At 36.2% G+C, this 13,943-nt stretch overlaps 1 protein-coding gene across 10 annotated transcripts in view; it reads right to left on the bottom strand.

The window, feature by feature from the left end:
* Positions 1-13,943, bottom strand: part of ATP8A1 (ATPase phospholipid transporting 8A1) — a 238,832-nt gene that overhangs the window by 156,694 nt on the left and 68,195 nt on the right. For all 10 annotated transcript variants that reach the window (XM_086407721.1, XM_086407724.1, XM_086407725.1 and 7 more), the window contains 6 exons: positions 13,097-13,224; positions 9,349-9,460; positions 8,022-8,187; positions 6,662-6,789; positions 4,444-4,521; positions 2,601-2,689 (listed from right to left, as the gene is read on the bottom strand). In XM_086407721.1, the coding sequence (XP_086263847.1) occupies positions 2,601-2,689; positions 4,444-4,521; positions 6,662-6,789; positions 8,022-8,187; positions 9,349-9,460; positions 13,097-13,224 (701 nt within the window). The remainder of the gene's footprint in view (positions 1-2,600; positions 2,690-4,443; positions 4,522-6,661; positions 6,790-8,021; positions 8,188-9,348; positions 9,461-13,096; positions 13,225-13,943) is intronic.

Genomic DNA, 13,943 nt, shown 5'->3' with positions numbered 1-13,943 from the left:
TGTTAGTATATAAAACTATGTGTTATTTTCCTTTGTTTTGCTAAACTCTGAGGGGACAATCTCTATGTTTTCTTCTTCTGGAGGTGAAAGTATACACGTGTATTAATAAGAGCTCCCCATATTAAACAATGTAACACACTTCCATGGGCAGACGGGACAGTCTAACCATGTCATGGTTCCTTTAAACCAGGAGCGCCCAGAGGAAATGCACACAGAAAGGTGCTTCTCAGTCATTTCTTTTTCCTGTGGAGTTTGACAGAATTAAGTAATAGCTGTGTGTCTCTCCTACTGTAGTCAACTGAGTAGTCTAAAGTCTCTGTTTCTCTAAAGCTTTCATGTATCAACAACTCTCTGCAATGCTGACATCCCAAGTGTCCATCAGAAATGCTTAGGGGAGGGGATGGGACAATTACTTCTGGTGTCAATAACTTTACGAGTTTTCTAGTATTGTTTCTTAAAGAAAAGGAGCCTTTGTACTTTTAAGTATTGTATAAATTTATCATATTGGGTGAGAGTCTGAGGTTTCTGAACTGGAAACTTCCAGAACATCTATATCTCTATGCAGGTACCATAAATATAAAGTAATAAAAGGAAAAAAAATTCAATCAGGGTTAAGGATCCTATAAGCACATACATGATTTACTGGAAGTAGTTTAACAAGTTTCACTCAACAAGGCTCTTGGTATTCTTGAAAATATGATACATTATCCAAAGAGAAACCCATTTTTATTTCACAGTTAAAAACTGCAAATAAAGGAATCACTATTTTTAAATTTCTAAACATCACAGAATTTCAGATCTGAAAAGAATCTTGGAGTATGGAGGTCTCACCATACTCGTTTTAAAGAGTTCGGAATATTTGAATGGAACTGTCTAAGGTAATACAGTGAATTAATGACAAAGTTAGGACTATGACGCAAGTCTTGCAACTGCAGCTCAATGTTAAGAGATGTGGATTTTCCCAAGAGGAAATTTGTTTCATTGGAAACAATCTAAATCAGGACAATACTTACCTCTCTTTAACATTTACCAGTCTCAAACCCAGTCTATCATAATATATAATACATGTGTTCATGACAGTATTACCCACAGACACATGAAGAACATTGTTCTTTAGAACTACTGCCTATAAGCGCTTAAGAACTTGTTCCAGGAATAAGAAAACCTTGTAAAATGGAAAAGAACACCTAGCTGTTATTCTGGTTCTCTGTTCTGACAGGTTCACAATCAATAATTACTAATTTGAAGAACTGGCTTATTTAACTGAACAAAGTAAAAAATGGATGTCAATTCCCAAAACAGAACCCTCTAAAAATAACATTTATGAATGCCAGCAGAATGTGCATAAAAACAAACATCACCATAAATTTGTCACCAAGTGTAATACAACAAACTCTAGAATCACAATAGGCTCTTCCTTCTCTCATCAGGGATAACTGTGGGTCAAACACTTAAGTGCAAAATGTCAGAGAGTGTGGCACACCTCTTCTGTACCAGCAGGAAAACAAAGAGGCCTGAAGCAACTGGGGGAGGAGAGAGGAAGGTCTCTTTTGTCTAAAGGAACTGGGAGATTTTCAGATAAAGAGGGAAGATGCAAAAGGGTATCCCGCCCTGGAAATAGACAGTAAGCATGCTTCTTAAATTAGCAGCTTGTCCTTACAGTGTAAAATAGCCATTCAGTCAAATGTATTTTTAGCTTCACTTACCCACAAAGTTTGAAGTCACTTTCAGTCATCCTTTCTACTAACCCAAAGAACAGGGATAGCTGCCTCCATCTATTCCCCTTTACAGACCATGTAGGGGAGTAATCACATACTTTTAGAATTTTTTACCAAGTGGTTATTTATTTATGCTTTTACCTAAGGGCATTTTCATAATTCAGTACACTATTTTTATACTAGTTTACTGCTTAGAGACAGAGCAGGAGTGGGGAACGGGTAGGTACAAGCCAGAAAAACCCCAAAGCAAGTGTCCTTGCTTGCATGATTAAGATACCAGTCTTTCGCTGGGAAATTTGGTAAAAGGCCAAGATCAATCAACCAGAAGGATGTTTCATCTTTGATCATGACTTTTCAGGAGATGTAGAAATTAATTTTCTCACATTACCCTATAAAGGATTTCAAAAAGGAGGCTTTTGAAGTTTGGGCAAGCATACCTAGAAGTAAGATAAAAATGGGTACTCAACAAGCACATTCTAAACGATAGATTCTATGACTGCAAAGAGGAGAGGTGATAAAAAGAAATCGAAGGGCTAACTTTCTCAGAGAAACAACGTGCTTTAACACAGGCAGGCCGCATGGTAGGTTTATGGCAGTGGAGAGGGAGTGTATTTATACCTTATTACCAGATAGAGATCTGCAGGGCAGCTCTAAATACTAAAAGATTATTGGGTAGGGCGCCTACCTCATAGTAATTCCAAATGAAAAACAATACCAAGCTATAAAACATAAAATGTACATGTATGCTGAAGTCAAAATAGCTGCTTTCTAGATTAAAAAGAAAAAAACACCTTTCCTAAAAAGAACTCGCCCAGTTGTACCAAACTGTTAACACTAATTAAATGTGTACATCATAACTCTGATTAAAGGGAAAAAACTCACCCGTAAGCCACTCCGGCTATGGTGCACTTCTTAAACTGCATTACATTGCATGTCAAAGTACCAGTTTTGTCAGAAAATATATATTTCACCTAAAAAAATTAAAAATTTCTCATTAAAATTTCAGAGATCATTTTAAGCCAGTCTTTTATTGAAGGGCTTAAAAAAAAAAAAAAAAACCCTTTCATTATTATTCTTTTAATCAATTTTGTTACACCGCAGGGTCACAATGTACTGTGCTGTGCTTAGTCACTCAGTCATGTCTGATGCTTTGCGATCCCATGGAATGTAGCCTGCCAGGTTCCTCTGTCCATGAAACTCTCCAGGCAAGAACACTGGAGTGGGTTGCCATGTCCTCCTCCAGGGGATCTGCCCGATCCAAGGATCGAACCCAGGTCTCAAGCACTGTAGGTGGATTCTTGAATGGTATTAACTGACTACTTTCTGCACATCATCAAGGAATATTTTCAACTATTTCTTCTAGATTTTTAGCAGTGAATCATATATGAAATGAAATTCTCTCAAGCTAGCAGAGAAACTACAGCCATATAGAATCTGTCTTAACAGTCTGAATTTGCACTAGTAAGTGCCTCTATTGTTACTTAACATGCGCTTAACTGCATTAGTTGCTTCAATTCTATTAGACTCTGCGACCCCCTGGACTGTAGCCCTCCAACTTCCTCGGTCCATGGGATTCTGAGCACTAAAATCTCTTTCAACACTTCTCAACAAAACAATTATGGGATTGGTGATGGCTTGCTTGATTAAAAATAACTTCATACAACATCTGAATTGGTAAGGAAAAAAAACAGCTTTGGTTTAAATGCTACCTTAAGAGTAAGACTTAGCAAATGGCAATGGCATAAGAAGAGTAGAATCCTTTCTTAGCTAACACATATAAATGAATTACAAATATATTTACTCCTTGGAAGGAAAGTTATGACCAACCTAGATAGCATATTCAAAAGCAGAGACATTACTTTGCCAACAAAGGTTCGTCTAGTCAAGGCTATGGTTTTTCCTGCGTTCGTGTATGGATGTGAGAGTTGGACTGTGAAGAAGGCTGAGTGCCGAAGAATTGATGTTTTTGAACTGTGGTGTTGGAGAAGACTCTTGAGAGTCCCTTGGACTGCAAGGAGATCCAACCAGTCCATTCTAAAGGAGATCAGCCCCGGGATTTCTTTGGAAGGAATGATGCTAAAGCTGAAACTCCAGTACTTTGGCCACCTCATGTGAAGAGTTGACTCATTGGAAAAGACTCTGATGCTGGGATGGATTGGGGGCAAGAGGAGAAGGGGACGACAGAGGATGAGATGGCTGGATGGCATCACTGACTCGATGGACATGAATCTGAGTGAACTCCGGGAATTGGTGATGGACAGGGATGCCTGGCATGCTGCGATTCATGGGGTTGCAAAGAGTCGGACACGACTGAGCGACTGATCTGATCTGATGTGAATATAGTATGAATTATAAATTTGAAATTCCTGTTTGACTTGTACAACTTCATTGATAAACTTCCTCCCCCCGACTCCACCTCCTTCCTTTCTGATCAAAAGCTATGTACAATTTTAATACTGGGAGTTTATAACTCAAAAGCAGCCAATACTCTATATACTAATCAGATTATATACGAAAGGACATCTCTCTGTGAAATACCTTATCCTGAGAACAGAATATTCACTAAAAATGAAAATTGAGAGTTAGGTACTAACATGCACTTATTTATGCCAATCATTCAAAAAATGGAAAATCAGGAGCTGTCAATTCTAAAGTTGTCACATACAGCGGAAATTACACCAAATCTGACTTCGAGTTCAACATATCAATAAGAAATTTAGTTTACCTGGCCAAGTTCCTCATTCAGATTAGATGTTCGAGCCATAGCAGCAGTGTCGGTTGGTTCATAGTGCATGTCAAGATCCTTAAAAGAAAAAAAAAGAGAGATATCATCAAATACAACTCATAATAAGAGATTTGAATACAATTTTATTTAACTGGTGAGCTATGCATGTAACACTCATCTCTTGCCATCTCTAACCATTTCATTATTTCCTAAAAAATACTCAATACAGAGTATCATATTTCTTAGTAAGGACAGACCAGATTGAAGTCAGAGCACGTCTCTGGAATCAGGCAATCTTGGCTTACTATCATTCCACCATTTCCTAAATAAGTGACCTACTATAAGGATTAAATTAGATAATGGAGGTAAGGTGCCTCCTCTAGTGTCTGACACAATGCTTTATGTGAGCTAAAATAACAGTAACTAAACACTGCTCAAATAATTAAGACTTCAAATCCCTGAAAAAAATTACCAAAGGAATTCCATCTTGTTGTACTGTCTTGACCAAGTTCCTTCTTACACTGTATATACTTGAAAATAAAGTATATGCAAGCCAGGGTTTTTATTGACAAAACCAGGGTTTACTGATTCATATGTCAAATGAAAGGACCAAATCTGATCTTCCCTGCATCTGTACTTCAGGCTAATCAACACCAGTTCTGGAATAGGCACCTCGTTTAAAGAAGGATAGTAAACAAATATGGGCAATGTTTAGAGAGTGGTGACCACAACAGGGTTGAGATGGAAATTATGTCAAATGAAGAATTGGAAGGAGACAGAGAATATTTAGTTGGGGGTGGGGATGATAGAACAGGCATGGTAGCCAAGTTCAAATGTTTTGTAAGGTTGTCATCTGGAAACGAGATTAGCCATTTTCATAAAAGATCGATTGGGAAGAACCAGAAGAAAAGGAAGGCAGTTACTCATCTCATTTTCACCCAAGGAAGAAGCTGCTTGGTAAGAGACATTCTGTCAGGAATGTCAGAAAAATCTCTGTATATCAGAAAGCAGTTGAAAAACATAAGCCTTCTAGGTTCATTCAAAACTAAAATTATGTAATTATTTGAAACAAATATTACTTTTGAAAATCCAAATTTAAAAAAGTGACTAGTTATTTGATTTTCATAATGAGCTACTTGTTTCTATATGTAGAAAACCTTCAATAAGTTTTTATTGTACTTATACAAATTTTATTATATAATTTTTTCAGCAACAAATTGAGCTATGCTTCCAACTCACTCCAGATTTCTAAATTAAACTGATCTTTACCAATGAATTAGAGATGAAAGGTTGAAGTGGATCATTCACCATTGGAAAGACAATGAACAGTTGCAAAAGTAGCATATTTTAAAAATCTCAATATTGTTCATATTGAAAGATTTTCAAATGATTGAAAAATCAAAAGATACTAAAATTTCTCAAAATAAAAAATTATACTTTCTGGTAGATTATGTTTAAAGACTTAATTTACATAAATTTATTAATTTTAACTTTGGTGAAAATAACTGAAATTTAGTTGAAGAAGAGTAACATTTTATAAACAAAATACTTAGGAAACAGATGTCTAGAACACTTCTGTAAGATTAGAAAAAAATAAGAAAAAATTAAGAATACAAATTCAAGCACAGCTGAAACTGTTTATAGTGTAGAAAAATAAACTACGAAGATGAATTAAAACATGATAGACAACCTGGTTGCTGTGAGAAGTTAATAACAACATTATTTCTATAGTGCTCAATTGTTTATAATGTTGTCTGCTATGTCACAAGAGTCCCTTGATCTATATAAATATTGTGAGATGCAAGTAAAGCTTGTTTTACTATTCCCATGTGACTGGCCAAGAAAACAAGTCTCAAAGAGGCCAAGCAGCTTGGCAAAGTTCATACAGCTAGTGTATTACAGAATTAGAACTAAAATCTACTGTTTTTAAATCTAAACCCTATGGGTTTCCTCAACCACAGACCTATTTTTCTCGAGCATGTCTGGTCTGTAAACTTGTGTGATTCTGACATGAGAGATTCTGTTACAATTTTCACATGTCAAATGAAATTTGTTATTGTTAGATTATAATTAGGCTTATAAATATTTTGAAATGTAGTCAATAAAAAGTAAGGTATAAATAAGATATTTTTTCTGAAAAATCAAAAGATCCTATCAAGAAAGAAAAGACAAAAATGTATGTTGAGCATAATGAAGAACAATAGTAATCCATATTTACCCAATTTATGAAGTATGCCTGGGTAAATTTCACCACTTCTAATGTCACCAGCAAGCTGATAGGAATGAGGTTATTGAAAAGGATGATGAAGGTCAAGAAATTCAGTCCAAAATTATTAGCACCACCATCTATTGGGGAAGGTAGAAAAAAGGTCATTTACAGTTTTATATTTTATTTGTATTAACCAGAATTTTAGCATAATAAGAATTTTTCATATTATATATCTAGAAAGTTGGAGAGGGACACTGTGCTGATAACATATTCATATTATCAAATACAGTCTTCAAGGTAGAATAGCATTATTTATATTCAAGATGTTGTGAACCCTATTAAGAACTGCATAATGGTACTAAAAAGAGAAAGTGCCACCAAATATTTCAAACTCATTCCAAACATGAAGTTTAGAGGTATTAGGGACGTAGAAGTTTAGACAGATTAGTTGAGGTAGAATCTCAACTGGGTAGAACAAATTTTTACAAAGCATTTCTAACTTGAAAGATGTCTTTAAAGCAAACAAACAAAATAACAGCAGCAAAACCAACCCAAATAGCAAAAACAGCGTAGGTCTGAACCCTAGGTAAATTATATTCTTATTCTTTAATAATGTAAATAAAACAGTTGTCCCAGATAAATTGTAAAGTATATGAAGAAACAAAATGATGGTAGTCTTAGCAGTTCTAATGTTGAAACAGCAAACAAATGACTTATTAAAAATCAAGACCCTTGAAATAACTACAAGGCTAAATCAATATCATAAAGAAAAAAAAAACAGAAAAAATCTGTTTTGACATAAAATTTTACTCGAATTTGTTTACACACTCTTGGAACTTAAGTATTTATTGGTCAAGTGCTCACCAAAAGGAAATGTAAACTTATTTCCCAGAAATATCCAGTAAAAAGAGAAATGCTAGAAAAGGAAACTAATAGTACTTTCCCTAAAAAAAGATGATTATCAACACAGAACTCACTGCAGTTATGAGTTCAAATGAAAGTACATTAAACGTTTTAAAACATGTAAAATACTTTTTGATGATTTGAATATAATCAATCTACTTTCTTTACCAGATAGCTATATAACCACTTGTGTTAAGAATAAAAGAAATCAATAAATTTAAAATAACATTAATAATATAACTATTTTAGAGTAACCACTATATTTTTAAGGATTCTGAAATTTTAGAGATTGTAACATTTTACCTAACTTTTACTGGAAAGTGCACTGAAAAATAAACATTAGATGTCCTGTTATCTTGGCAACAAAGTTTTCTTTTTAGAAACAGGAAATTCCAAAATCAGTTGTGAAACAAACACTTGTTTTTATGAAAGTAAAAATAAGTACAATAAGCACTTCAATGCTCACAGTTTAGATTGAGATACCAGTCCCTTCCAGAATGCCTTCGATTCCAAATGGCTGAGCCCACAGAACAGACAAGAGACATGGCAATCAAGATACAAAATAAAATCAAAATTTGTACATTTGTAATCCTTTCGACATTTGAGAGTTTAAGTGGTGGACTTGTTGAATTCTGTAAAAAGAAAACAAAGATGAGTAGTAATGAATGTGTACAAATAATCTAGTAATGTGTATCTAGTATTTTGGTGAGCATGACAAAGTCATAACTCAAAATCTACATACGATTCAACACATGAGATTTATGCAGAAAACAATCAGATGTAATAAGCTGTCAAAAGTTGACCACCTCTTTTCCTGTACTACATCATGCAGTCCTTTTTCTACGACATAAAACAACAAGAAAGAAGAGAAGGAAATAAGATGCCTTTTGAAGACATAGCTTTCGCACTGTGGCAGGTAAGATGCAACTACCTAAGCAAACAGGGTGGAAGAAGACCTCTAGCATTTCAGCTCTCAGAGAGAGGCAGAGAAGGTGACCTATGACCCATAGCCAGAGATGTGGAAATTCCAGACTATGAAGACACTCTGGTTTCCAGGTTTTTTGATGGTATTTAGTAATTGTTGTACTTAGCACAGCAGTAATCTAAGTAGTGCTGGCTATCAAGAATCATTACCAGCAGTCCTGCTTGCCTGTGGATAACATCTTTGTGCCTTTACAAGGAACAGAGTTATCAGCCCGAAAGCAGATTTTCATGTAGTATCTTAAGAATGAATTTTCCACACCCATGTAACCATTAAACACTCATGATACCTTAATGTAGAGAAGGAGCACCCATAGTCCTGTGTAAACATTTTAAGTGCCAGGATTAAAGCTGATTAGAAATGGTTTCACATAAAAATGCTGTGAAAAAGTAGTCAACATCTGACTCACAAGTTTTTCTTTCAATTCTATTTAAAAAAAAAATAAATTCTAAAATTTGATCATTGTAATAAAATTATAAGATAAACACTTTAATGCAGAGCACTCATCATTAAACAGACAATTTTTGCCAATCACTACAATTGTTAGTAAATGCTGCCAATGGACTGGTATACAAAATCATTAGGTGTTCATGCATTGGTGATATCTGGTGGAACTTTCTAGTGTTCTTGCATGGAGTAAGCCATTTCACAGCCCTACCCATTGAAGAATGAGATCTGGATGCAGAGTGTAGGGCTCAGGTATCTATAACAGATGGTCCGCTATATTTATTAGGACTATAGCATGGAGAGCTACAGACAGTAATTTTGAAAACACCTAGGTCCTTAAGGTTTTCATAGATAAAAACCTCACCTGCATTAGCTTGGTGTCATGTCCAGTGTAGACAACTATTCCATGAACCCACTGTGTATTTCTCAATTGAGCACCTCGCAGAAGAATCTGGTCTGCTCCCAGGGGAACAGTGCTATGACAGATTATGTTGACATTAGAAATGACATTTCCCGAAATGCTTAAGAACTCTACAGCCACTATATAGTTCTAAGAAAGTTTCTGTTATGACAATACCCTTTTTCATTCTTACTTTATTTTTAGAACAGAAGTAATTTTCCTACCAATAAGAATAATTTTCTGTATGGAATTCAGAGGCTCATTCTCAAGCCTGTTGAAGACTTTTCCTGATTTAGCAAGCCCATTTAGGTTTCTGAGATATTTAGGAGTGGTAAGATTAGGGGAGATCTGTTTCCCTTCCCTCACCTTCCTTCAAGTTAAAAATAGCTTTGTGCAAAATAAAGGTACAAAAAAAATACACAAGGTAAGAAAATCTGTGGATCTCATCAGATACTTTGTATTGCCACCCACAACCCCCCATCCAGAGATTAAGTTTGTATTAAAATCTCTAGACCATTCATTTATTGTATTTGAAGATCAGTTTTCTGAGAACTGTGAACACATTTTCAATAAATGGTAGCATCTGAAAGTCTTAAACACTCCTTTGAAATGACAGCAAATTGAGATTCTTCATTCCAATAGGACTTAAGCCACATTTTTGTGTGAATAAGGGCCAAGCTGGGTCTTTTGTGGATTTTTTGCAAGGCTACCCTTATGGTAAGTTGTGGGTTAATTAATACAACCTCTCATAGAGCTATTACAAGGGTACAAGCTATCACAAATACAGTGGGATTCTTAATGGAAACATGCTATAAAAAACTTAATGACTCAAAGATTCCTATTATTATTCTTCATTTTACTGATTAAAAAAAAAAGGTCAAATATAATGAAAAAATTCATAAAAAAAAACTTCCAGAAGAAAGAGGAAGCCATTTCCCCCAAGAAAAGTCTCCAGAAACACAGAATTTGTTTGTCAGAGAAGCAAAGTGAGACTGAAACTTTCATTTCTGGTGAGATTTTATAATCCAGTAGGGGATCCAGTTGTAGTTTGGGGCTGGGACCTTCCTTTAGGAGCTACACAAATGTCACTGGCTCAGTTGAAATCAACCCAGATGGGTGGGTAATAACAGCTCCTGAAGCCATCTACTTAAGTGAGTACACCCTTAGGAATTTGTATTCCAACTTAAGAAAAGAACACAGCAACTATAACTCTCATTCCTTATGCAAAACAACATGGCTTTCAGACCCATTTCAAAGTTTGGGGTGCACTTCAGAAGCTCCTGGATTATGCGCTAGGGCACATAAATGCCAACTGTTTCTCACATATCCAGGGGTATGACCTGGCAACTGTCAGCTCAGCATCTGTGGTATAGATTGATTGGAATGAGAGACACACTCTACAAAAGCAAAAACTACTTTTCAATTACAAGGACTCAATAAGAATTAGTTATTAGTTTTCATCAGAGCTGGAATTCTGAAGTTCCTAGCAATAGACAATGACCTTTATCCTTAATATGATTAAAATACATTCATTCCAAACTAAAGGGGCTCTGAGAACACTAGGTAATTACTGTAAAAGTCAAATATGCTACAAAGATATGGAAGATCTATGTCCACATTTCATGTAAATTAAAGCATATTATATAAATTCTATCTGCACCCCAAATCTTGGCACCATCATATAAAGTTTGTCCTTCACTGTATGCATTTGCTTGGCATCAATTTGCTGGGGAACAGATAAGAAATGGAAGCTGGCCAGTTAGGAACGTCAGACTACAGAAACTTCACTTGCATAAATGGCCAAATCTATCATTAGTCTATAACCATATATTCATGGAAAGATCACTCTGAAAAATTTACAACAATATATAATTACTTCAAAACTTACAGGAAGCCTGGTGGATCTGTTCAGGGTATTCAATTGTCCTTTATATTTAAATACTATAATACTGGAACTACAAAATACTGAAAGCACTGATAGTCTCTCAGGCTGGTGGGGTGAGCTAGAGCATTTAGCTACATTTAGTTGGCCACTCCAAATGCCCACTAGAAAAGAAGGGAGGCAGAGGAGACCCTGCCCTTCCTGCTAAGTTCTGCCTCATTTCTTTGCTCCCCTTCATAACAAAACTCCTTGAAAAAGTTGTCTATTTTTTAACTCCTTCCATTATCTCAAACTAACTCTCATCAGGATCTACCAGTCCTAACAGAGCTCAAGGATTTTCACTTGCTAAATCCAGATGTAGGTTCTCAGACTCACTGTACTTGATTTCATTGTCTTCAGTCACCCATCTGCCTTGATATGGGTTTCTTCACTCTCTTGGTTTCTATGCTACCAATTTGATCACAGTCTGTTTTGCCAGTCCCTCCTCTCAGTCTTCATGCTGTCCTAAGACAGCCCTCCCCACGTTTCTAACTGTACCCGTTCATCCTCGGTGATTTCTTCCAATCCCATGGCTTTAAATATCTATGCCAAATACTCTTAGATTTATCTCATGAATCTGGACCTCTATCCCGAATTTTAGGCATATGTGTTTTAACTGCCTCCTGATATCTCTGTTTGGACATTACAAACTTTTTAGGTCCACAACCAAACAGCTGATATTGCCCCTCAAAAAATGCCAGCTGCTCTGCATTTCACTCAGTATAACACCCTTACATTGACATACAAAGCCTGGTATGACCTGGCCCACTATTACCTCTCTGTTCTTCTATTACCCTCTTCCTCAATCATTCCACTCCAACCACACTGGCATCGATGACATACCATCATCAATCCAGGTACTTTCCCTCTTTCCAATGATGTAACCATACAGCTGATAATTTGTACTTTCTATTCCTTCTATCTAGAATCATCTCCCTTCAGATATTCAAATACTGACTTCTTTATCTCCTACTTACGTTTGCCCCAATGTTACCTTCTCAATGAAGCAATATTTGCCTTCCTGCAGCCATATTAACTAAAAGTGATTCCCTCCCAAGAATTCCCAATCTCTCTTATTCTGGGTAATTTTTTCAAAAGCATTTATCATTTTCTAACACAGTATAAAAATTTCTTGTCATTTTATTGTTGGTCTGTTTGCCCTTCCCTTACTGCAAGAAAGTTGTTTCTCAAGGTCAGGCAGATTTGTCTGCTTTTTCCATTGCATCTCCTTAAAATCTGCAACTGACCCGGCCTCCTGGGTACAGGGTGACTGGATGAGGGAAGAGGCAGGAAACAGGAGGGGAAAAGAAGGGGATGGAGAATGGCAGGAGGCAGGTATAAAGGTGACTACAGATAAAATAGCCTTGAAAAGGGCAAATGCAGTTACACAGAGAAGACAAGAAACTATCCAGCACAACGAACCCCTGTGGGCAGAGTCTGAACTCCTCGAGGCATTAGAGATTCCAGGAAAGGACCCAGGTCATAGAGAATGGCTAAGTCTATAAGGATTTTGGCCAAAGAATAAACCACTTAACAATGTGCCAGAAGCCTGGCATATCCAGGAAAATATCCAACTCCTCGGCTGATAGGAACCCTGGGAAGCCTTCAGCTATATGAGGTGTACAGGGTTAAGAGCACTTTCACAAAAGAACTCTGGGTAGAAGTAATACAAAATGCTTAAGAAAGAGAGTTTGCATTGTCAAACTTAGAGAATAAGAAAATATGTAACTATTTCAGTAATACCCTACAGCAGAGTGACTTGTGTGTTTTTATGAAGACCAATTTACATACCTGTGTCCATCAAGCCGTATGTTTCCAACAAAATCATAGAGATGTCTGTTTGGACTTTCACACTCAATTCTGCCAGACAGTCTCATCAAACTGTCAATGTCTTTTATATCTGATGTTGCTGGTAAGCCCTGTTTAGAAATTTGTAAATTAGCATAGAGTATATTAAATAAGTTGTATGTAGGAGGGAGCAGGGAATTCTGAATTCATCCACATCTTAAAATCTAAGTGATCCCACTCTTTTAGGACAATTATTCCCCCCTCTCTTTGTCAGATCAAAACTAGCGGATATCTTCCTCTCAACTTGCACATAGGTTTTTCTTTGAACGCAGGTATTTAGGAGAACAGGGCAGATTTTGCGAAAATTCTAAGTATCTTAGAGAGATTATAAACTAGTCTGCAAGGATATTTTGAATTAAAGTCTTCAAAGAACTGTTTGCTTCCAAAAATAAGATATTTAGCATTATGCAGTCTAAATCTGTCTGCTGAATCTCAGAAAGGGAATGTAAAACAACTAGAATCTATGCCAAGAGAGTAGTTATGTTTTTATTCTTTCAGGCCATGGAGGAGGAAAACTCCTAAACAGTTTCTCCCTCTGTCCACCAAGCATTGGCGGGCACTGAGCAGCCTTCACTTCCCGTGGCAGGTAGAGTTCAGGTGCTGTGATGAGCCTCTGCTTCCACCACAACCCAGAGTTCCCACGTCATTTTCACCATTTGTCTAGAACCCAAGAGGATACTTTCTTTAATGTCTCTTTTAAAACTTTAAAACCTTACAGTGACTTCCTATTAGAAAGGTATGAGAAATAAATACAGAAATCTAACCAATTCTCTGAGATTAGGGAGCCTTT

Source organism: Bos grunniens, chromosome 6 (assembly GCF_055505025.1).
Source record: "Bos grunniens cultivar Pamir isolate PY7600 chromosome 6, Bosgru_T2T1.0, whole genome shotgun sequence".
NCBI classification, from domain to species: Eukaryota; Metazoa; Chordata; class Mammalia; order Artiodactyla; family Bovidae; genus Bos; species Bos grunniens.
This window is presented reverse-complemented; position numbering and strand designations above follow the sequence as displayed.